The sequence below is a fragment of the Belonocnema kinseyi genome, chromosome 6, assembly GCF_010883055.1.
Source record: "Belonocnema kinseyi isolate 2016_QV_RU_SX_M_011 chromosome 6, B_treatae_v1, whole genome shotgun sequence".
In the NCBI taxonomy this organism is placed as follows: domain Eukaryota; kingdom Metazoa; phylum Arthropoda; class Insecta; order Hymenoptera; family Cynipidae; genus Belonocnema; species Belonocnema kinseyi.
Window position 1 is genome coordinate 131,148,802 of NC_046662.1, and position 26,800 is coordinate 131,175,601.

General features: G+C 31.7%; 1 protein-coding gene across 5 annotated transcripts in view; it reads right to left on the reverse strand.

The window, feature by feature from the left end:
- Positions 1-26,489, reverse strand: part of LOC117175729 — a 233,666-nt gene extending 207,177 nt beyond the window's left edge. For all 5 annotated transcript variants that reach the window (XR_004467494.1, XR_004467493.1, XM_033365519.1 and 2 more), the window contains exon 1: positions 26,291-26,489. Coding sequence is in view for 3 of the 5 variants with exons in the window: in XM_033365519.1 (XP_033221410.1) it covers positions 26,291-26,329 (39 nt within the window). In the remaining 2 variants the exon portion in view is untranslated. The remainder of the gene's footprint in view (positions 1-26,290) is intronic.
- Positions 26,490-26,800: the final 311 nt, after the last annotated feature.

Sequence of the window (26,800 nt, forward strand, 5' to 3'; positions counted from 1 at the left end):
AATTTCAAGAATTAATCGAATTATAAGAATTTAATGAATTTCCGCACATTTTCATAAACTTCCGTGCATTTTCATAAACTTCTGTACATTTTCAGAGAATTCATAAAAACTTATTAATTTTCATTACCTTTTTCTTACAATTAAATACGCAGTTAATTGCATTTTTTTGGTTTTGAAAATATCAACCGTAAGAGACTGCCTCTTTACAAGTATTAGACTTTCAAATATTTTTCCTATCTTGAAAATTTTTTGCGATACCTACAAATGATAGAAATCAATCAAAAACTTTTTTGCAATCTTTCATATTTTCTATTCAATTCCTGTGAATACGTTCCTGTATAAATCATTTAAATATTACAAAATTTCCTAAAATCCTACAAAATAAGCCATCGAAAATACTTGAAATCCACAAAACTTCGATCAAAATTTTGTGATAAAATACTCATCTTTACATAAGCTGTCCTAATTGCCCATATAAATGGGGTTTGTGGCAGTTTTATAGAAGTTTTTATCAGTTTTGGTACATTTCCAGATGATGAATTTTTTGGTAGAAAACTGATATTTTTGTTTAGAAATTTATGTTTTTAGTTGAAAATTCAACTTTTTGGTTCATAATTCTTGAATTTTATTGAAAATTAGTCTTTTTTGGAAGTAGATTATTCGTTTTGTTCCAAAATGCATTTTTTAAAGTTAAAAATTCAACATTTTTGGTTGAGAATTCTTAAATCTTGTTCAAAATTCGTTATTTTCATTGAAAAATTAATCGTTCTTTTTAAAATTTCATCTTTTTGTTTAAATATTAACCACTAGGTTTTAAAGTTGAACTACTTTCTTCAAATAAAAAATAAATTAATTTTTTTAATTCAACTTTTTGGTTAAGAGTTCATAAATTTTCTTTAAAATTCGTCTTTTTTGGTAGTAAGTTAATCTTTTTATTTAAAAATTCATCTTATTAGTTAAAAATATAAATTTTTGGTTGAGAGTTTTTGAATTTTAATAAAAATTCCTTATTTACGGTAAAAATTAATCTTTTTGTTTAAAAATTTAACAAATAGGTTTTAAGTTGAACTATTTTCTAAAAAATGATACAGGAAAATTTTTTTCGTTCTTAAAAATTCAACTTTTTTATTCAGAATTCATCAATGTTATTGAAAATTCGCCTTTTTTGTAGTAAATTAATCTTTGTGTTTAAAAATTCATCTTTTTTATTTGAAAATTTAATTAATTTTTTGGTTAAGAAAATTTTAGCAGAAAATAATCTTTTTGTTTCAAAATTAATCTTTTTGGTAAAAAATTTAACAACTAGGTTATAAAATTAAACTACTTTCTTAAAAAAGCATTTTTTGGTTGACGATTCAAAATTTTAGTTTAAAATTCATTTCTGTAGTTGGAAATTAAGCTTCTTTGTTGAAAATTTCTTTTTTTGTTATTGAAAAATTACTTATCTATGTAATTGAATATCTGCCTATTCCATTTTTGGTCGAAATGATTCTGGTTTAAGTAAAATTTTTAAATAACTTATAACTTCATATAACCAAATAACTTCATGGTAGTTATTTTATGAAAACGCGTATGCTGCATATTTTTTAATGTTAAAAATATGTTTAATATTTTACAAGATCTTTAGAACGATTCAATTAGGTATATTTCCACATTTAATCTAAAAATCACTTTTTTATTTTATATGTTGATTTAATACCGAAGTTTTTAATTCACCGCATGGTCACGTAGACCAGCGATTTCCAAACTGTTTTTGCTCTTTCTACGGCGCGATAGGGCCACCGCCCTCGAATTTTTTCATAACACTTAAACCCAAGGGGAGCCACTTGACTTCCTGTGGTGCAGGCGTGCTGGCTTGCCGCGCTCGACCTCCCATTGTTAGAAATTTAGAGCCGATTAAAAACAATTGCAAATTTAGTAAAATATTCATTAGCGAATTTTAATAGGCTGCGTTAGAATTGCTGGATTATAGCGAGAACATTAAAAAAAGATATATAAAAATCGGTTAAAAACTTCTAAAGTTATTTCACTTTTGTTGCGTTGCAAAGTGGTACAGTAATGGATTATCTCGGACAAATTAAGCTAGAGGTCGTAATTTTTTGTTGATATTAAAGTTAAAAAACATAAAAATGCTCTGGATGAAATTCCACATCAATCCCTTGAGTCCGAATTTCAATTTGCATTTTGTGTTAAATGTTATGTTATTAAACTAGTCGAAAAAATAGGATTTTCCAATGTAGTATTTTGCAGCATCCGGTACACCAGTAAAGTAGAACATGCATCAATATAAATTGATGCAAAAACACAAATATCGTAATAATAAATGATTGCAGCAAAAACTTCACTTTTATAAACAAATTTTATAAACAAAAATACATTTATAGAACTTTTATAGGATCAAATTTTTGCATGAGAAATCAAATTTAAATACACCACAGTGTTATTTCAGATCAAAAATGTTGTTAGGCAATATTAAGAGTCATTGTTGTTATTAAGTTATATAAACAATTGCATTATATTGGTTTGTTTTAACAGAAAACAAATTATTTTTTTAGCAGCTAGTCTTCGTGAAAAAATAATTTTTTCTGTAAAAAGACACGAATATAATGCAATTGTTTGCATAATTTGTTAATAACAATTATTAATACTTATGTCTAACTAAAATTTTAATGTGAAATAACAGTGTGGTGTATTTAAAGATTAATATTTCGTGAAGAAAAAATATTTAATCATATAAAAGTTCTACAAATCGACGTGTCCAAATGATAAGGTTCCATCTCGGCAGAACCAAATAAAAAGGTTCCTTACTTCAGAGGGCGCTGGTGTTCCCAATACAATTTGAGCACGTCGAAAGGTATATTTGTTGATATAATTTGTTCATAAGAGTGAAAGTTTATGAAATTTTTAGGAATTCCGGAAATGTAAATTCTCCATGCAAAAGTACAGTAAAAGTGTGGAAACATAAACATGTCTAAAAGTGTATATCTTCATATCATTTAATCATAAGTTAATATTGGGCACAATTATAAACAATGTCTATGGGAAATTGTCATTTATTTCATATGATCATATATTTTGATGAAATTTAGATTGAATTTATGTCAAATGTGCTTCTTTTTCAGTTTATATTTTTCAGAGTGTAAAGAATTGCGTGTACGAATGCTTTTGTACATTTATAATAAATTTGGAATTTGGCTTTCATAAAATAATGTTTAACGTTATTCAACTTTATTTTCTAGAACAATTTTAGAGATCCAATGATTCTATATTTCTAAGATCTGCGAATGCTTCCTTTCTTAGTGAAAATTCTAACCGATTTTTATTAACTTTTTTTTCATATTTTTACATTTATATCACGAAATTCATTCAGCTAATTTAAATTTAATTGGTTCATACCTTTATAACTTCAGTTATGGTAACAGGTCTCAATCTCATAACAATAAAAAGGTCATTCGCATGCTGGCAGCGGAGAGCCTGCCTCGGAGTCTGCTGAGCTACTGGGCCCGGGATGGCATCACCCTACCGCTGGGTAAAAGCCTACCCGGGGTAGCACTTTGGGAAACGCTGACGTAGACAATATAGGCATATTGCCTCGCTATAAACACACAAAAAATCAGTAGAAACGTAAAATCGGGATTTACTTAAGGGCTACGTTACTTTCGGGATAGCGTACTCTATATAAGAACTTATTTTTTATTGTGGAAAAGCCCTGTTTTACCATTTTTACAACGCATTTTGCAAAATTTGAATTTTTCTTGTCAGTCAAGCACACCTGGAACGGACCACACAACATAACGCAACAAAAAAATCCATGTCTCGCGCAATTTTTTAAATTTCGACCTAAAATCTTACACACAAATTTCTGGACATATATCCAGCAATCAAACAAGGGGAAAACGATTTTTAAAAACATTTATATGGGCAGATCCTCTTAAACCAGGCGTAAATTGTATTGACAACCGTTTTGAGCAGTGGTGTCAGAATGCGGATATTTCTGGCATGCGCAGTAGTAATTCCTGTATATTTTTAGGTTATGTTACATTACGTGTCAAGCTAAAAATACATAGGTATCACTAAGGCACATGCCAGATATCCGTGTTCTGACACCAACGATTCTGAGTTTTTTTGTACCTACGTCCTCTTCGATTTAAATCACCAATCCAGGAATTTAGATGTTATTATTTTAGTTTAGACATATCCTACTGATAGAAATCTCAAAGTATATGCTAAAGATGATCAAGGCTCTGAGAAGCTCTGAGAAATTGTCCGCGTGCACTCAGGTAGATATATTTAAATGTGCAGGCATCTCGTTTAAATTGTCTAAAGGCTTTAAAAATTTCCTTTCCGAAATTGAAAGAAAAATACGATCATAAATATCAAGCAGACCCTATCGATAGAAACCTCAGAGTATATGCTAAGGATTCTCAAGGCTCTGAGAAGCTCTGACAAATTCTCTGCATGCACTAAGGTAGATATATTTAAAGGTCCAGGTAGCTCGTTTAAATGTTTCGATGGCTTTAAAATGTCCTTTCCGAAATTGAAGTAAAAATACGATCATAAATAACAAGCAGAGAGGCTGAAACTGAAATATAAATTCGATCATGAATAACAAGAAGAGAGGCTGTCTCAATGGGCGATTTTCATTTCATCGCGGTCTACCTGCTCGTCTTACCCTCTCCACTCGACTTCTCCTCACGTCCCTGACTGAGCGAGATTGCTGTGCCGGGCTTTGCCAGCAGGGGGGGGGGGGGCTTTGACCTAATGAGGCATAAAATGCCATACATAAAAATGTTATAGTTTTGCAATCAGCAAATTAAAAACATTATATTCGGAATCTATGTTTTTTTTTGCGATTCCAATGCATCAGTTTATTTGGTAGACAATTCGCATGTTGACAATTTAATAGAATATACGGATTTTTACCCAATTGCCTAGAAGAATATTATACTTGAAAAGATATACTTTTGACCGAAAATGGAATTTTCAGATTAAAAAATAAGTTTTCAATAAAATAATTTATTTTTAAACCAAAGTTTATGTTATACTGTAATTTTCAGAAAAAAATTTAGTTTTTAACCAAATAATTCATGTTAAACAAAGTATTTGGACTCTTCAGTTGTAAAATTCATTAATTGTTTAATTTTCCACTGCAGTTTGAAATTAATTATTTAACTTGGCATTGACTTTAATGATTTTTTTTTCAATTATACAATATTAATATATTAAATACAACATAATAAATTATACTTAATTATTATAATTTATTAATATTATGTTTTGAAAAAATTTAATTTAGAGGTGACGCAAGCCCCATGAAGTTTAACACGTATTTCCAGTAAGAAAAAAATACGTTTTTGTAAATTTTATTCAGAATTCTCAATATTATGTGAATCGAGTTCAAAATTCACAATTCCTCTTCATAATTAGTCAAAGAATGTGAATAAAATATTACTTTTCAAATATCACCCCCATAAGTCTGTTTTATAGGGTCCCAAAAAACCCCCATAAGTGAAAAAATGGATTTTTCGAGTTGTTGGCGCTAATTATGATTTTTTTGCGGGTTTCAAACGCAGAATGTTTCAAATACATGAAATACTACTTTATACTTATAATTAGATGTTTATTTAAATTGTTTAATCAATTTATTATTGTTTTTAGCAACGTTCTCTTAGGAAAGGGTTAGAAAGTCAAGGTTTTTTCTAAATTTTACAACTTATTTTCAACGTTTCAGTTAGAGCGATGTCATAATCAATTAAAGTTAATAAAAATAATTATTTAAACAATTTGTTATTATTCATAATAATATTCTCTTAGAATAATGCTAGAAAGTTGCGGTTTTTCTGAAATTTACAACTTTTTGTCCACTTTTTACTTAAAGTACGTAATTATTTCATTTAATTCAGGAAAAATAATTTTTTAAACAAATTATTATTGTTTATAACTATCTTCTAGATTAATAATACATAGTTACGGTTTTTTCTTGAAATTTTAAACTTTTTATCACTTTTCAATTATTAGTTAAGCAATAATTAATTCATGCTGAAAAAATAATTATTTAAACAATTTATTATCATTGCTAATAATATTATGTTTACTTAATGATAGAAGCTTGCTGCTATTTCTGAAATTTTTAACTTTTGGCTCACTTTTCGCTTGACTTGAGTTAATATTTAATTTAATTTGACAACAATAAGTGTTTGAACAAATTATTATTGTTTATAGCTATCTTCTCTTAGATTAGTGCTAAAAAATTGCAGTTTTTTCTGAAATGTTTAACTTTGCCTTACCTTTTTAGTTGTGAACAAATAATAAATAAACATTAGAGAGAATCATATTTTAAATAGTATTGTATTGTTTTAAGTAAATTATTTTTGTTCTTTTCCCAATGCTAAAAAAAATTAATTAAAACAAAAAAGCTATTATACAAAAGAGACAAAAACAAAGAATGGAATAATTGAAAGTAGGTGGGAAGATTAGGTCTGTAAATGACCTTGGAGAAAATACGTCTCGCCGATGATAATATACATATATAAAGATTACAAAGACCTTAAACAAATAATTAATTGATTATAACATCTCGCGGGACAAAGTAGAATTACTGCAGTCAGGAAATTGCTTCCGGTACCCTGTTACCACTTGTAGTAAGTATTGTTTCTGACTTTCGTCTCTAGTAAGAAGAGAATCAAAGTCAGACATCATTTTCACACCTCGTTCTGCTACGTGGGTGACCACTTTCAATTTTCTGACTACAGTTGCACCTTGCTGATATTCTACATCAGTTTCCAAAGATTCGCGTCTTTTCTGAGAAAGGATGTGTTCATTTGAAAGCGAGTGAACAAATCTTGATTTTTTAAAGATAAAATCGTCGATATTCTTTGCGAGAATCTCATGGCAGGAAGAGACTAGCAGATGCTTTACGTTCTCCGGATGCTGGTCTTCCCTTTCCAAAGCTTTTCGCATCAAATTTTTCTTTTCTGGCACTAGTTCATCGTCAAAAAAGGCTAACGCTCCGTATTGTGGAGTCAAGTACCACAAGTGGTTTCTTATTTTGTTTAAGAGGATCTCAGAAATTTCCTTATCTTCTTCGGCATAGAGGTGCAGGTCTTTTATTAATTGCAGATCCTGGGCCGGTGCTTTGTCTGCTCGTGGAGCTTCAACCCAGTATTTAATGTGAATCAATACCGGGAAAACGCAAATCTGCCTACAAGCAGATTCTTCTGTAGGAGACATGTGGCATTCCTTTCACAGCAGGAACATTTTTACGCAGAAAATGGCTTTTGCCATCCAACTTGCCTGATGCATAGCACCTGGACGAAGAAAAAAATTACACGCTTTGGCATCCCGCCCAAAAATATTACCGCCAGCTCAAGGATCTCCCTGTAGTCCCCCTATAGTTATCGTCATTGAGTCTTTCCATTAGAAAGACCAGGATATCTTGTTCCTTATTTTTTAGGGCATTTATCACACATTGGCCGTGGATTCCAGGTTCGTAATTCTGACAGACTAAACTGGCCCACTCATCCTGAAATTTTTTGAAGAAAGGAACGGATGGACCTGTTGTTTTTCTGAACTTTACTTCAAATGCACTCTTTAGGAGTACATCTGGAATATGATGTCTGCACATGAAATATATAAGATGCCTTCCGATTTTATACTCAAGCAAAGTACGGGCACCGTTTCTCACACCAGTATTAACCGCTTCCGTACCGCAGCAAATTCCTTGTAACCAGTCAGCAAAACCCCACTCCTGAAGGCATTTAAAAATAGCTTCAGCTTCTTCACGTCCTGATCCACCCTCCAGCTCGTCAACTCCCAGCAGAATTTCGTTGTCTTCAGCAGTAACAATTACGGGCAATCGATCGACCTTTCCTTGCCTTGTTAGAGTTGGAAGTAATTTTCCGTCCCAGTGCACGATAAATGCTTTGTCCATAACGTTTCCATACTTTGGTCGGATATTTTCGGCGTACAGAGCGCGAGATTCTTCTCGAAACCTTCGAATTGAACATCGGCTGATAACAACACTATGAGGATCAATGCCGAAAGATTCGCAGACAGCCACTAAAATACTTGTGGCTTGTCTGCCACTTAGTTTAGCAGTGTCTAAAGCTGAGGCAAGCTTTAGTGACATAATCTTTCGCTTTGCTTTGGATGACGTCGCTTCTACATTTGAATCTTAATTTACACAAGAAGCAAAAAATTGATCTACCGACATGGGTGCTGTGAAATCGAGGTCTGTTGCATCTTCATCTTTAGCCACCTGTCGTCTCTCTTCCAACGAAGCACTACTAGAACTGGATGACTGCTGCATTTCCGAAACATTAACTGAAGTTAAAAAAATATCAGTTTTAAATTACTGGCAGACATAGTACGTGAATAACTTACACCGATGTGAGGAACCAAATGAAACTAGATTTTAATTATACTGACATACAGGGTATTTCGTTAAGAAATCTGAAGACAGAATATTTTTAATTTTTGTCAATCAAGAGTCAATATATTTGAAATAATATGTTTTAAAAATAAGTAGGTCATTATAAAAAACACGTATTACTAGTTTATTTAGTTCGCCATTTTCAACCAATTAGATGCATTTTCTACTAAAATTATGGATCTTTAACGCAAAATTGAATTTTTAATAAAGTAGTTTAACTTTCAACCAAAGTTGAATTTTCGACCAAAAAATATAAATTTTTAATGAAAAATATAATGGTTGATATGTAACAAAAAATTTTATTTTAAATAAAAAACAATCTAATTTAACCGACCCCCGCCCCTCACTCCCAAAATACTATTTAAGAAATTTTTTACAAATCAAAATAGGGGAAAAAGTATTAAAAAATTTCAATTTCATTTCTTTTTTTGAGAATTTTCACACATTCACACACTCTTGAAAAAAGTTTAATTTATGTAACAAAACTGCACAAAATGACTTAAAATGAGAGAATCATGTTTTTAAATTCAATTCTTAGGCTCATTATCTAGTTGGTTAAAAATTGAATATAAAACAATTTCGGTCTTTTCATTAATAAATTACACTCAGTTATATTGTAATTCTTTTAATATTCAGTGATTTGCTAATTTTACAGTGAGTTATAATAAAACAAATTTAAAAACTGAAACAATAATTACCTAATTTACAGAAAATTTGTTCGATCACTTTTATTAAAATTCAGTTTTGTACGATTATTCAGTTTGGACTTTTTTGAAAGTCAACAAATGGATTATACAAAAAATGTTTCTTCATATCATTGAATTCAAGGAAAATGTAAACACAGAGATAAGTTTTTTTTTTTTTTAAATTTGAAAATCCATATATAATAAATTCATCAGTAAATTAACAAATATGAGCTTATGAGAAAAATTCAAAAGATGTATTTATGATAAATTTGTTAAATATTTATAAGAATGAGTAACTTGTAAATTTTTGAAGCATTTTGTTGTAAACAATCAAGAACATATAAAAAAGTTTTCCAAAATATCAAAGATAAAAAACACAAGTCGCATACCAAAAAACAATTTGTCTTCTTTAAATTCGTGTTTTTTTTTAATGTCTCTACAAAGTCTTATTAATTTTTAGGTCGAAGCTATCAGGGAGGTTCAATTTTATTTTTATTTTTACACGGGCCTATAGGATTTATGATCCAAAAAGATAGTGCTGAAATAGTAGTCCAATTTTAGCAGTACTGTTTTGAAACATAAATCCCATGACAACTCGCAAACATTCTGAAAGAAGTTTGTGCTTCACTAATTGGCAGTTGTTAGAATATTTTCGATTTTAGAATGAAACTTATTTTCAAATTATGATTACACGAAATACCTGCATGTTTTTGTTCTTCATAAACTCGTCTACGCATGCTCTGCTCTTCTTCGATACGCTTCTCCTGTTTTCCGGGTTTCTCTTATAAAGATTTATCAACTTTAGCCATGTATGCTGCACGTCCTTTCTCTCTTTCAAGTATCAGAAATTGTTTACCTTCTTAGAAAACATCAGTGCGAGAAGGAACGTCTGCCAATGATATACCAAATAATTCACTTAGCAACTGTTTGAAATCGTTCTCATTCCTTTGTTGTATTTCTGACTGACCATTTGAACTCTTTTTAAGAATCCGCCGTTTCCCAAATCAACCTTTTATTTTGTTCAAACAGCGCTGGTCACTTTGCACAGGTAAGCGTGCTTTGGTCAAAAAAATTTTACTGCGTTCAACACTAAAACAACATTCTCTGGCACATTGAGTTTCAAATGACAATGATTATAAATGAAAACCCGAAGCACTTGTAAATTCAATGGTAATCTATTTCCGGTAATTTCCCGCTCCATATGATCAATTATATAAATTTTTTCACGCAATCTGCGTTTGATATGTAACCGCTCAGCCATAGCTATCTACGCCAGATGTTTGCAGTCGAACTCAGAAAGGAAAATTGACTCAAAATCTTGATAGACTGTGAAAATTCTTGACAAAGCAAGGCAATGTTTCCTGAACTCGGGTATAAATCCATTACCCAGATATAACATGCAAAAGGTACAGAAACAAGTTTTCGGACAATTGCTGAATCTCTAAATCTACGGAGATAAGTGCACCTCACTAAAGTCTCTCAGTCATTACTTCAAGGGAAAGTTGTATTCAATATGATCCATGTAGAAAATTTATAGCATATTTCAAATATCTGTTTTATTTCAGAAAAATATATTCACAAAAAAGAAAGAGATTGTTTAAAATATGATACTCTCTAATGTTTATTTATTATTTGTTCACAGCTAAAAAGGTAAAGCAACGTTAAACATCTCAGAAAAACAACTTTCTAGCACTTATGTAAGAGAAAATGCTTATAAACAATAATAAATTGTTTAAATAAGCCTGTTTGTTAACTCGTATTAATTATTACCTCACTAAGTGAAAAGTGGACAAAAATCTTACGAGCTTAGAAAAAACCGCAACTTTTTAGCACTAATCTAAGAGAAGATCGCCATAAACAAAAATAATTTGTTTAAACAATTATTTTTGTTAAATTAAATTAAATATTAACTTACTTCAAGTGAAAAGTGGGCAAAAAGTTTTAAATTTTAGAAAAAACCGCAACTTTCTATCATTAAGCAAAGAGATTATTAGCAATAATAATAAATTGTTTAAACAATTATTTTGCTAACTTGGATTAATTATCACATCACTCTAATTGAAAAGTGACAAAAATTTCAGGAAAAACCACAACTATATAGTATTAATCTAGAAGAAGATAGCTATAAACAATAATTTGTTTAAACAATTATTTTTCCTGAATTAAATAAAACAATTACTTACTTCGAGTAAAAAGTGGACAAAAAGTTGTAAATTTCAGAAAAAACCGCAACTTTCTAGCATTATTCTAAGAGAATATTGTTATGAATAATAACACATTGTTTAAACAATTATTTTTGTTAACTGTAATTAATTATTACCTCGCTTTAACTGAAACGTTGAAAATAAGTTGAAAAATTCAGAAAAAACCTTGACTTTATAACCCTTTCCTAAGAGAAAGTTGCTAAAAACAATAATAAATTGATTAAACAATTTAAATAATCATCTAATTATAAGTATAAAGTAGTATTTCATGTATTTGAAACATTCTGCGTTTGAAACCCGCAAAAAAATCATAATTAGCGCCAAAAACTCGAAAAACCTATTTTTTCACTTATGGGGGTTTTTTGGGACCCTATAAAACAGACTTATGGGGGTGATATTTAAGAAGTAATATTGTAATCGCATTCTGTGACTAATTGTGAAGGGAAATGGTGAATTTCGAACTCGATTCACCTAATATTGAGAATTCTGAATAAAATTTACGCAACCATATTTTTTTCTTATGGGAAATACGTCTTAAACTTCATGGGGCTTGCGCCACCTCTAAATATTATTTTTTTTTTTAATGGGTTTATTTTTTTGTGAATTCGAACAAATTTTAATTGAAAAAAATCACTAAAATCAATGCCTAGTTAAATAATCAATTTTAAACTGCACTGGGAAATTAAACAATTAATGAATTTTACAACTTAAGAGTCCAAATACTTTGTTAAACATGAATTATTTTGTTAAAAACTAAATTTTTTATCTGAAAATTCCAGTATTCCATACACTTGGGCTGGCTTCCGTTTTTGGTACCGAACGCGAAAGAACTCTTTTTTGTCAAGTAGTGTATTCTTGGCTTTGATGAAGGAAATACGGGTGAGTGGATGTAGGAATGGCAGAGAGTGCGGAGATCGAGTGTAAAGGAAGAAGGTTGAGTGAAGGCAAAGGTGTGAAGGGTGAAAGTGAGTGGTTTGAAGTGAAAATTTGGAGCGTGTGAAGTTTTTGAGGTTAGGAGTAGGAAAATAGTTGCTTGTGAGTAATTTCTTCAAGAGAAGGACGGATTTATTTTTCCCCAACAACAAAAAAGTGTTTTCTTTTTTTGGAATTCTTTATAAGTTCTCAACAATTTTTAAGTTTTGCTTTTGTCTTTTGATTATCTTATATAAATAGTTGCTTGGTCAGGGGGGCAAGAGGTAGGTGATAAAGGCGGTAAACGTCACGGAGCTTTAGGTAAGGTAGGATGCCGACGACGCGAAGTCCACAAACTGGCGCCAGAGGGCAACAGTTACTAGATATTGGCACAGAGAAGAAAACCGTAGTGGCAGCAACAACTGACGTTGCTGAAAGCCAGCCCCCTGCTCGACCGTGTAGTAGTTTTCTTACGATCCGGAGGGGAAATGTCGGTTAAACTAAGCCAACAGATGGCACCACAAAATGTAAGTCTGTCTTTTTCATTGAATTGCATTAAGAAAAAGCAAAAATAATTAAAAACTTGATGCTGTTTGCAAATAAACAAAAAAGAATATATGAAAAAATAAGAGTAACTATTACTAATTATTTCAAAAAAGAAAAAGTCATGAAAACATGTAGTTTAATTTAAATAAAATTTAATTTTTAAATACATTTTTGAAAGCAGTTCGAACTTTATATTTTTGTGAATTCTTTTGCTAATATTATTGATTTTATTACTTGTTAAAGTTAAACAAAATTATTTATTGTAGAAATTATTAATGTAGCTAATGAAAAGATTAATGATATTTAAGACCTAGATGACAAAAATATTTATAACATATACATGATCAGAAGAATTAATGAAAAATATATTACTTATATCAAATAAAAATATAATAATAATTAGAATATGTTAGACTACAACTTAAGTTGCAAAGTAAAGAATCTTTGTTCCTTTAAAATCTTAAAAATGTCAAGTTTTGAAGGAAAAGTTTTAAATAGTAGTGGTAATTGTAATTAAAATGTTTGAGGGAATCATTTGAAAAAAGTCAATGACACGAATGATAAATTAGAAAATGGATTTAATATAATGTATATACTCATTTAAATTGAACCAAACATTATATATACATTTATACAGTTCAATAATTATTTCTTTCTTAATCTTGAAAGCTTTTTTCTCGCTGCATTCAGCCCCTAATAATTTTATTTAAAAATTTTAATTTGAAGGAGATTTTGAATTAAATAGTTAATTACATCATTGCAAACCTCAATTCTAAAATAAACAGGCTATAAGCTATTAAAATCTGTAAACAAACGTACTGTACTCATGACGCACAGTTGGAGGAAATGCACTTTTTTCATCCAAAAATGTCCAGAGCCTTCAATTTTCTTGCGATTTTGAAATTTTCTGTTTTAAATTCAAGATCTTTCAATTCTATAGATCTTGACTCTCCGAAATTTTTTCTCCTCTATATTTTTATTAATAATTTTTCCAATCAAATTATGAACAAACTCTTATTATCGGTGAAAATCTTTTTTTTTTGCTAAAAGTGCTTCCCATTAATCTAGAAATAACATTTAATAACAAAAATAATTTAAAAGTTTATAATAACCACTGTGATAAACAATTCTTGTGTCAAAATATTAAAATTCGAGAATTTTCAAATTATAATTTCCTTCAATGGCCAGAACGACTTTAGGTATTCCTTAAAATAGTAAATATTTAATAATATTTGATAAACTATAACAATTAAATTTTTTAAAACAAATTAGATAAACAATTTTAAAATGTTTGCCCTTTCGCACAGAAATTTTATTTTTGCAGCGGGAATGTTTGAAGCTATTAGACCAATGACTGCTAGTCACAAAAATATTAGAAGAGTTAACAATAACCACTGTTATTAACAATTCTTGTGACAAAATATTTAAACTTAAGGTTTTATCAAATTTAAATTTTAATTGAAGGCCAAGTCGGTGGGTTATTGTCAAAAGATTTTGTATTGAGTGAATCTTAGCATGCAGCGTTGTGATTCATTTCCAATCTATTACGTTTCAAAACCCTACTTTTTCCGAGTGATACTGCCAACATTTGAACATTTTTTATGTAAATTGTTTATAAACATGTAAGTTGTTATATTCCACGAAATATGATCAAAGATACATTTTTTAGGAATATCCGTAGCCATTGTAGCGATTAAAAAAAATAAAAATGTTGATAAAACCTTACATTTGAATATTTCGTCACGAGAATTATTCATAACAATGGTTATTATTAACTTCTCACATATTTGTGTGACTAGCAGTTATTCGCCGAACAGCCTAAAATATTTTCAGTGTAAAAAAAATTTTCTATACGAAAGGACCAAAATTTTGAATTTCTTTATCAAGTGTATTTATAAAAATTAAAATTGTTATATTTTATCAAATATTATTAAATATTTATTTTTTCAGGAAGTACCTGAAGTCTTCCTGGCGCTTGAAGGAAATAATAATTAGAAAAATCTCAAATTATAATATTTTGCCACAAGAATTGTTTGTAACAATAGTTATTGTAAATTTTAAAATTATTTTAGTTATTAAATGTAATTCCTACATTAATGTGAAGCACTTTTAGCACCAAAAAATTGTACCGATAATAAAACTATTTGTTTATTTGTTTATCAACTCAACCCTTTTTCTGAACGCATTGAAATTTTAGAAAAGAATCGAAACGAAGATAACCTATAAAATTCGACTTAAATTGATAATACATAAAAATGAATCTAAATTATTTCTTAATGCGAATTATAAAATTTTGAAAGATAATTTCCTGTCACCGTGCTTGGTAACAAGTCGCAAGGCTGGAAATTCATAGTCATCAAATTCGTAAGTCATCAGTTTTCTGTTCCCGCGGTCTTGCCGTCCACCTCATATGAGAATCCCTTATTCAACAAAAATACCCCGCTTCAAGTGCAATTCGTACCGCCAAGCCACGATGAATGCCACCCAATTTTGCAGTTCTTCATTCTTCCTTGCCCTAACAAGAAGTTTGAATGAAAAGCACTTCGCTGCTTTTCCCTTGCCCGTCCGTGGTTCGGTCTCGTGTTTCGATTGTTCTTCTCTTCGCATCCAACGTTTTATTTTTTCAACAGTGACAGCACAGAACTACATATGAGACGGACGTATACACTAAAAGAAAATCTTTGTCGACGAGTAACAGAGAATTTATTTTCCCAAAGAACGAGAAATTTAAATAGGAAAAGTTTACAAAGTAGCTTAGCTCTGCTTGACCTATTAAATTTCGAGTTCATGGAACACGGAAACGGTATCGGGAGTAGTAATTATTCAAGTGTGTCATCTTAAAATTCTGAGAATACGGAAACGGTTAAGGAGTGAAAATTTTTGTGCCGCTTGATTATTACGATTATTATACAGTAGACGGAAACGGTTAAGAAGTGACAACAGAAAAGGAAAAACAGAAAAGGGTGCGGAGAGTGGAACGTCTGAACCTCCGGATGGTAAAGGAGGAAAAGAGTGAAACTACTAGTTAAAGGTATGTTCTTTGTTTGTGCCTCTCCTTTTCCCTTAAAATTGTATTTCTTCCAAAAATATTACGTGCCCGCCCCTTTATATTAAAAGAAAAAGAGGTGGTAAATTTAAGTGATTAATCCGTAAACACAAAAACCTATTTGTGTTTATTGTAATTGATTCTATGTTTATTCCAATAAAATAAATCCTGAATCGACATAGGGTTATGGTTATACTTAACTATTTTTGATTTATCAATCCCATTCCCAAAGTTGATAAGCTAAGTACAAGCATGGCATCTTCAGGCAGAAGAGAGCAAAGCAACGATCTTTCAAAATAAAAACAATTCTTCGAAACATAATACGAATTGGCATTTTGAACCTCCGAGTCACTTGAAAGAAAATAATAATTTAGTAAACCATTGTTTTCTATTAGGTGGGTCGTAACATATATACATTATATTAAATAATATTAAATCCCCTTTCACATTTATTAGTATTTTCATTAACTTTTTACCAAATTATTCCCTCAATATACAATATACGTTATATATTTTTTATTAATTCTTCTGATCATGTATATGTTTTAAATATTTTTGTCATTGAGGTCTTGAATATTATTAATTTTTTCATTAGCTACATTGATCATTTTAACAAGAAATAATTTTGTTTAACTTTAACAAATAATAAAATCAATAATATGAGCAAAGTAAATCACAAAAATATAAAGTTCGAACTGCTTTCAAAATGTATCTCAAAATTAAATTTTATTCATATTAAACTACATATTTTCATGACTTTTCCTTTTTTTTACATAATTAGTAATAGTTAGACTTATTTTTTCATCTATTTTATTTGTTTATTTGCAAGAAGCATAAAATTTTTAATTATTTTTGCTTTTTCTTAATGCAATTCAATGAAAAAGACAAACCTACTATTTGTGGCGCCATCTGTTGGATTAGTTTAACCGACAATTCTCCTCCGGATCGTAAGAAAACAGAAAAGTGGGGGCGATGCATGGGGCTGCTGAAAGCATTCGCAGTGGGGGAAAGGATGACGTTGATCGCACTGACAGCAGCGGTGATGAAAGTTTCGAGAAGTCGACCAGGGAAAGGAGGGTAGCGGACTTCGGTACGGGCAAGCAACGCGGAAGACCCCCAAATTTACAACGCCTCAACAAGCTAGGCAACGCAGGGTTGAACAGAAGTCTGGACGAATGGCAAAAAATGGCAAGCGCGACTAGCAGTGAAGGGGAGGAAAAAAGGAAAAGAGAGGCAGGGGACGATGAAGTAGAAAGGGACACGGATAACAAGAGAGTCAGAGTTAAACGGAAAACGCCAGAGAGATAGGGGGGATGGGGGATGTTTAAAAAATTGGAAGCTCTCATAAAAGGGTTTAGAGGAGAAACAAGAAAGAGATTGGATGACATGAATAGAGATATGAATAGGCAAGAAAACGATGTAAGGGGGGAAGTGAAAAAAGCAAGAGAATAATGGGAAGAATGGGATAAACGCTGGAAGGAGGAGAAAGACAAGGTTTGGGGTAAGCTAGAGAGCATTGAGAATAGACAGAGAGAGGTTGACAAACAGAGATCTAGAGAGATAAAACAGTTGGAAGAACGGGTAGGTAATCTAGAAATCAGGAATGAGCATATGGGAAAAAAACAGAGTGAGGAAATAGTAAAAGGGAATGAAAAGAACGTACAAAGTGAAAATGAAAGATTGAAGAAAAGACTCCCTGAGATTGAAAAAAAGATTAGAAGGGGAAAATAGGGCAAAGAGAAAAAATAACTTTATAATTAAGGGATTGAAAGTGGAGTGAAACGGGAGAAGTGGAAATAAAAAATCTTTTGCGAGACATTAGAGTGCAGGTCAGGGTCGAAGGACTCAAGAGAATAGGAGGGAAATAAATAAGAGGGGTTTCCAAACGGCAAAGGGGAAACAAAGTGAAGAGGAAAGAAGAGGGAAGGGAAGAGAGAATGTGAAAATAGCTTTCTGGAATGTGCCATGTTTGAAGAACAAGAATAAAGGGTTTTGGGAGGAGTTAGAGAAGTGGGATGTGATTATGATGAATGAAACTTGGGCAGATGAGAAGGACTGGAAGGGGATAAAAAAGCTGTTACCGAAAGGTTATATGTGAACAATGCAAAAAGTAAGAAAAGAACACGTTAAAGGGAGAAAGGTGGGCGGCATAGTGTCAGGGGTGAAAAAGGAATTACCAGTAAAAGGGAGAAAAGATGGGGACAAGAAGGAAAAGGATGGAACAATGGTAAGAAGAATTATAATTGGGAAAGTAGAAATTGCGGTGGTTTGTGTATACAGAAGAACAGGGGAAGAGGAAGGCTGGAGAGTAATAAAGAGGTGGATGGAGGAAAAGAAGGAAGAATTGGTTTTAATAGGAGAGGACTTAAATGCATGGACTGGCGAGCAAGGGGGCGGGTTATGGGATGAAGAAAATCAGGCATATATAAGGAACTCCAAACACAGAGAGACGGACAGGGAGGGGAGGAAGTTACTAGACATGATAGAAGAAACAGGATGGTTTATATGCAATGGCAATATAAAAGGAGATCAGAAAGGGGAGATCACATTTATAGGAAAGGGAGCAACAGTAATAGACTACATATTGGCTGAAGAAAGAATACGGCATATGATAGAGTATGAAGGTAGGGAATGAGATAGGGTCCGATAACTTCCCGGTCATAGCTACACTAAAAAGAGACGTCAGTAAGCGCGGCAAAGTGAGAAAGGAAATAGGGTGCGAAAGAAACACGAAAATGGGACTCTGGGGGGTAGATAAATTAATAGAGTTTAAACAAAAGATGGAAAAGGAGAAGGTAAAGGATGAGCTGGATACTAATCAAGAAAGAGTAGGGGGAAAAAGAGGGCGGTGGGACGAGGAATGCTCTGAGAGTAAAGAGAGAATGAAAGAGTATGTAAGCAAATGGAGAAAAGGGGAAATGGAGAAGGAGGAGTATAACAGGAGGAAAAAAGATCATGAGAAGATACTGGAAAGAAAAAGACAAAGGGGCAAGGAAGAATATAAAGCAGAAGTAAAAAAGCGATTAAAGAAGGTAGGGTGAGCAAAATAAGATCAAAGGAGAAAAGTGCAGGATAGTCCAAGGAGAAATGGAGGAAGGGAACGAGATAACTAGAGAAGAAGTGGATGAGGCAATAAATAGGCTAAAAAGAAACAAGGCGACAGGAGAAGATGGGATGGAGAACGAAGCGATGAAGTATGGCCGAGAAGGGATTAGGGATGGGATGTGGAAAATCCGCACAAAGGTCTGGAAAGGGGATACAGAGGGATCACTCTCATGTCAGTCGGCTATAAAATTCAGTCGAAACTCCATAACTCGAACAGCATGGGACCGAGACATAAGTTCGAATTATAGAGGTGTTCGAGTTACGGAGTGGAGCATTAAATTTGGCAATGTGGCATTACATAAATAAGCATACCTAACGTTCGAATAATTGTTGTTCCTGAAAAGGACCGATTGTTTATAATGTGGAGAGGAGAGGAGGCGGTGGGATTTTATTTTTTTGTAAAGAAGTCAGAGATGCTGGATTGCTTCAAACTGGAAAATTTATCTTTCGTTGCAAATTCGTTGAGCTTGCTGAGGGCTACAAAAATTTCTTCATTCACATCTAGGCGTGATTCAGCAAACACTCTAAATTTCGCAAGACATTCCAAAGCTTCACTGGGGGTTGGGACTACTGGAAGTGGCTCTTGATATTCTTCTTCTTCTTCTTCTTCTTCTTCTTCATCAGGTAACTGCGGAGCCATTTTCGCCTTAACCTCTTCTAAAATCTCGGAATCCGTAAGCTCGCCGCAAATAGCTACGTCTTCGTCGATCCTCACGTACTCCTCGCCCAACTTCAGTTCTTCAAGTAGGCTTTCTTGAGCGACGACGAGGTTCTCTTTTGTACAGGAAATCCTGCTTTTCCAAATCTCTTTCTAATTGTTTTTGCACTGACTTTTCGCCACGCTTCGGCACAGTATTGGGTGTAGGAAAGAGAAGGTTTAACGATTGGAGAATGAGGGTCTGGTTGTTTGATGCGTTGGTTTGGGCGGTGTTGTGTTATAGTGTGGAGATCTGAGAATAGAAAGGAACATAGGAAAGTAGAGAGCATGCATGAACGACTTCTGAGGTGGGTAATGGGAGTTAGCTGGAGTTGCCCAGGATATATGTTAAGAGAAGAGTTAGGAAGAGAAAATGTGGTTACTAGACAAATTAAGAGAGCCTTGAAGTTTGAAGAGAAGCTAAAAAGGGGAGAGGGAAGCAGAATAGCACAAGCATGTTTGGGCGAAATTCGGAACAATGGAGCGAGAAGCAATTTGGGAAATTGAAAATGGAAGGAAGAAAGGAGAAAAATGAGAAGGGTTTGTAATATTCGAGAAGGGGCTACGGTGTGGCAGACATAGAGTTAGAGCTATTAGTTAAACAAGGAGAAGAGAGCTGCACAAAGATTATAGGTTCAAGGTACAATAGATGGTATATGATGGGCAAAGGGTTGACGGAACCAGAATATCTGCAAAAAATAAAAAAGGAAGAAAAATGGAGTAGGGTTGTACGGTTTAGAATGAAAGAAGGAGTGAGAAAATGCAGATACTGGATGGATGAAGAGAAGAATTTATGTACAGTATGTGGATACGAAATGGAGTCATGGACACATGTATTAGAGTGATGTACAGGAGAGGAAGAGGGACAATTGATTGTGGATGAGTGTGTGAGATGGATCTTGGATGGTAGTGGACAGGGACTGATGTGGATGAAGAAATTGGAAGTAAGGGAAAGCAAGGGAGTAGTGCAGAGCCAAACGGGTGATCCTGAAAAAGGACTGTAAAAAGCGAAAATTGTTTTCAATATCGTGGAAAATGCATTTTTTATGGTAAGAGGAAACGGAAGCCCTGAAAGCTCGTTCATTTTAAGAATTAAGTTTACAACAATTACGATTGTTTATCCAACGTAATGCGAAAGATAAGAATATAAGTAGTAGTTAAGTTAGACTAAGAATGGAATTGTAAATATATGTACAGGGAGCGGAGGGCCTCAAACCCGTCAAAGGGAGAGATTAAATACATACATACATACCATACACTTTGGTTTAAGAATAAATTATTTTGTTGAAAACTAATTTTTTAATCTGAAAATTCCATTTTCGGTCGAAAATAAATATTTGCAAGTATAATATTCTTCTAGGCAATTGGGTAAAAATTCGTATATTCTATTAAATTGTCAATAGGCGAATTTTCTATCAAAAAAACTGATGCATTTTCAACTATTCTACGGAAAATTCCATAATGCTATCTAGTCAGGGTCAAAACAAAATAATATCTGCCATAACTTAGTCTAATTCCAATATTTTAGTTCCGAGTTACATATAATTGGAATCGCAAAAAAACATATATTCCGAATATAATATTTTTAATTAGCTGATTGCAAAACTATAACATTTTTATTTATGGCATTTTATGCCTCATTAGGACAAAGCCCCCCCCCCCCCCACTGACAGAGCCCGGCACAGCAATCTCGATTAAAAGACAATATTTTTTAATTCAACTCGAAAATTGTATATTAGTGTATAAGTTATAATTATAAATAAGTATAATAGGAAAATTCATAAATTAAAAAAGGTGTTAATACTCGAAAATTTTATATTAGTTTATAAGTTATAATAATAAGAAAGTATAATAGGAAAATTCATAAATTAAAAAAAGTGTTAATAATTTGTAGAAAAATTTAAAAGGAAGTCGGGTTAACGACGGCCAATTACTGTAAATAACTCTGCCCGCCCGGTACGTGACGAATACAAAAGAACAATTAATTATATGACCGTTGCATCACTCATAAAAGGACCTCTAAAAGAACCTTGAACATACCCAAAACTTTCTGATTATCTCTGAGACTAAATGATTCACATCGAATCTGCAGATAGTATCAAACCGGCCAGGCTATTTCGCCTGAGAATACTCTGAAATTTCTATCTGTAGGGGAGAGGCTGAAATTGAAAAAAGAATTCGATCATAAATAACAAGCAGAGAGGCTATCTCAATGAAGTAAAGACACTCACTATCCCGTAAATAGAATGAGATCCCTTCCAGAAATAATCAATCGAGCTCAATAAGAAACGATAGAACTAATATCTCAATCGTTCCGAATCCTGTTTCTAAATTGTGCCAAACCGATTGACAACAATTAAGAATTTTGCATTTCCCATTGTTTCCAATCGGGTACTTAGAATTTGGCACGTAATGGTAGCACTTTCGTATCGCGGGAATGATTTAAAAACAGTTATTCACTTTTTTAGAATAATATCAATTTAAAACAGTATATATTACGAAAGACAGTAAATAAAAATTTTCTAGATAATTTTTAACAGATGAAAGTGGTGCAACGATAAAAAAGGTGCTAATAGTATTATACTTATATTTATCAATTGGATAATGTTAAACAATTAAACAATACTATTAGAGATAAAAGATTTTTTTATCAGGAAGAGGTCTCAATTTTTCATTCTTAGCCATTATTAGCACATAAATTCATCTTATAATAAAAAACTTTTTATTAATTCAACTTTCTTAATTGAACAATAAATTTACATGTTTTATGATTCACAAGATAGCTAATAAAATCGAAGAAAAATTTGGAATCATTTCCTGGGTTTAAAAAATGTACACAGAATAGAAGAACAGAATAAAACTCTATGTTTAAGTTTTTCAAGCTCAATTTTTTTTATTTAAAGTATTTAAGACTAAATTGCAAATTAAACCATTCAAAGTGGAAGTTTTCTGAACACTGAGCATTTTTAATATACAACTAAAACATTTAAAACCAGCTATTACGAGTTCAAAGTTCAGTAATGTATGTAAAAATTACAAGCTGTCTAGACACTTCTTCTAAATAACGCATTCAGAATTGTACAATATGGATTCAGAACCCTGCAACATTGTTTATTTTAAAATTATGCCATGTGAAATTGTAGTAAAAAAATGTACATTTTTAATCTTGTTGTGGTTTGATTTGAATAAGTACAAATTCAGGCTTAACACATAAAATTTTTAACTTCAGGCTCCTAAGCTGCTTAATTTTAAACATTAGGAGGTCACCTCGTGTGACGGCCCGTTTTTTACCTTTTGTTGTGATTTTTTTTAACGAACGATAAAGTGTGTCTAGGGCCGGCATGATTCTGGACAACCGGCTAATTTGAAATTAAAAAACCAAACGGGATTTTAATCTGTGAAGCTGTGGCCATCGCTCGAACTAGGACATTTTGAAAATCTTGAAAATTGAGTAATTGACACGTTTTTGAATTTTTTTTCAAATTTCATGATTTTTAAAAATTATTTTCTCACGAAAAATAAAAACAACTTAGAATTTTTCAATTAACCTTGTTCAGGCGATGCGTACACGTGGGCTGAATATACCCTACAAATTTCAAAGCAATCGGTCAAACCGTTTTTGAGATATCATACCAGCCAATTCGAAAAACGTGGTTTCGCGAAAAACGCGTTTAAAAGTTCAAAAACCATTTAAACAATGAAGTACACCTAGTCATTCTAATAGCTTTAACTTTCCAATGACTTCGAATATTGGAGTATCACTTCACCAGCATATTCTACACATATGTAGGAATAAATTTAGTCAAAAAAAAGCGATTTTTTCGACCTGACACACGGGGTGACCCCCGTAATAATTTTTTTATTTAACATTTCAAACTCAGTTTCAACCATTTTTTTAATTCAAAATCAAACTCTTATGCTTTGTTTCGCTAAAATGTAGAAAAACGTCCATACTGTTGTATGAAAGTTTAAGAATTTATGACTTTAAGCTTAGGCATAGACAAACCAAAATATTTTGAATATTAAAAATTGAACATTTTCAATATTTAAAACAAGAAACTTTCAAGAATTTCAAATTAAACTTATTCAAAAATTCAGAAGTTTTTTACTCTTTTAAACAAACAAAATTTCAACAATGTGAATATAGAAAGAAGGGTTACATTATAGAATAGCTCGCACCCCCCTTTATTTCCTGACAATTTTTTTTTCCAAAATCAAACTATTAGAACATGCATTTGCAGTAAATTCGAAGCGACTTGTTAAAAGAAATGATTAAAATGATTGTTAATTGCATTATTATAACGCGTCAAATATGGGTCTACCAAAAATGTGAATTTGCCGTATTTAACTTACCGTTTAAGTCCTTTTACAATTCCCGGCAAGGTAAAAAGTTATAAATAAGTGTAATTTGAATTTTTATTCACATATCTTGACATATTTTGCTGTTTGTTTTGTTCATATAAACCATTTTACTTACAAAAAAATAACAAGTTGCTAAAGATGTTAAAGAAATAGTCGTTTCAAATTCTAAAGCACTTCGACCCCTTTTCCAACTTTTCAAAAATTAGAAATTAAATTATTATAATTGGTTATACTGATGAAGATAAATCACAAACTATGTTCCATTTCATTTAAGAGGATTAAAATTTTTCGTATATATATACTCTTTTTCCCAGGAAGAATGTCTAAAAACACTTTAATGGTAATTTGAATACGACAAATTCAAATTTTTGTTAGACCCATATTTGACGCGTTATAATAATGCAATTAACAATCATTTTAATGCTTTCTTTTAATAAATCGCTTTAAATTTACTTCCATTTCATGTTCCAATACTTTGATTTTGGAAAAAAAAATTTCCATGTACCAGCTATTCTATAATTAAACCCAAATTTTTGGTAGACCCATATTTGACACGTTATAATAATGTAATTAACAATCATTTTAATGATTTATTTTAAAAAATCGCTTCAAATTTACTGCAATTTCATGTTCCAATACTTTGATCTTGAAAAAAAAAGTTTCCATGAAATACAGGGTGGTACCAGCTATTCCATAATCTAACCGAAAGTAGTGAATAAACGTTTTATAACAATGGACCCTCTGAATCAAACTACTATACCACTTACTTGATAATCACACTATATCAGTGACACATCCATGAAACTTCATGTTTTTTGCATGTTGTTAGAACCCAGATATTATCGATTTTCAATTCTGCATACCGCCTCAACAAACATTCTAATTTTTGTTCTTGAAATTTGCGCTATCCCTCCATTAAATGTCTTATAGAAACGGTCAAAAGGATACATAGAACCATATGGAAAATTTATATATTCTATAAGGCTCTATATATCCTTTTGTCCATTTATATAAGTTTCTATAAGGAATTCAATGGAGGGACATTATTAAAATTTTTATTTCTAACCAATAAAAGCGTGCGCATCATATACGTTATAAACGAAGACTGCAGAAGGCGCATTGTATGCAAGTGCATTTACTTAGTTCAATACGATTGAATACGATTGGGAACAATTGACACGATAAGCAACAATTTAAGCCCATTCCACTTTTGATCACTCTTAATCGTTGTAGATCGTTTCCAATCGATTATTTCTAAAAGGGATACGCCAAAACAGACAAAACTTTTAATCCAACTCCAAAATAATATATTAGTACATAAGTTATAATTATAAATATGCATAATGAGAAAATTCATCAATTAAAAAAAAAAGTGTTAGGGTACCTTTTCACGGAGGTCGAATTTGAATAAACGGATAAATTAATTTGACCATTTATTTCGCATATATCTCAATTAACCTCATAAGTGTACATATCTAATTCTAATTTAGAATGTTTAAAGGATAAGAATAGAAAATTACATTAGCTTAAGAGTATCGACAAAAAATTTTAAAATTGAATTCGGCAAATTTCAGTTTGTAAAAATAAAAAGGTTAGATCATTTACAAATTTGGTCCTACACATATTGTAAAAAATACAAATATAATTTCGCGTTTTTTCATTAAAAGAAAGGAAATAAAAACACTTAAATAATCAATTTAATTTACTTTTTTTACCTTTGTTCAAAACTGCAATGTTAGACTTATAGAAAGGTACATTTTCGAAGTATATAACCTTGACTATTTTGACATTTCTTTCCAAATTCAATTTTCGTATTTTTGATCGCCGCGCTTCCGCGGAATAGAGAAACAGTGAAAAGAAAAACTTATATACATAGAACTCCATGGATACAAAATATGTGTTGATACAACGTTATTTCAGCCTAGACTACAATTTGAAGAAAAATTTAAAAAGCGATTCGGGTTGGCGACGGCCAACTACTGTAAATGACTCTGCCCGCTCGGTACGTGGCGAGAGTAATAGGACCATTATATGATCTTCGAACACTCTTAAAAAGACCTCTAAAAGGAAATCGAAAAGAACCCAATTCTCTATCTCAAGAGACTAAATCATTCAAATCGAACCTGCAGATATCCTCAAACGGGCCGGGCTATTCCACTTAAGAATACTCTAAGATTTCTATCGGTAGGATAGTAACTTACCATGTGATTTTTGATTTGACTATTACAAATTTATCATTATAGTATGATTAATCTAGAAAAGAAACTTTCATAAATAATTCAAAATTAAAATATTGATTACCCTGAGTTGGTTTGTAACCTCTATTCCACGAATATCCATGACTTATTCTTATGTGTTGATTATCAAAATTAATAACTTTTGCTGTATAGTTTTATAATTGTTTTTGACATTGATCCTCTACTTCACTCTACTTTAAACCCTTTACAGTGCTTTACGGTAACTCACACAAGGTTAACATTCCTTCTCTAATATTAAAACACTGATAAGCGGTGATCCCAACTTTGGCATGTTGAGCTACTACGCTTGCCCGGCGCAGCGACTCTCAGTGGTCGCTGTTGGCGCGCGATTCAAACCGGGTATAATTGACAATTATTGAAATTAAACATCATTATTATCAGTTGTACATTAATATCAGAAATTACGTAATTACCTTAATTACGTAAGGTTAGAAAAAAATACCAGCGAGTATATTATTTTAATAATAGCACATTTTCTTTCAATTTAAAAGATGAATTTATATTTCATTAACAAAGGTTTTTGAAGAACAAAAATGTTTGTTTAACGAGTCGT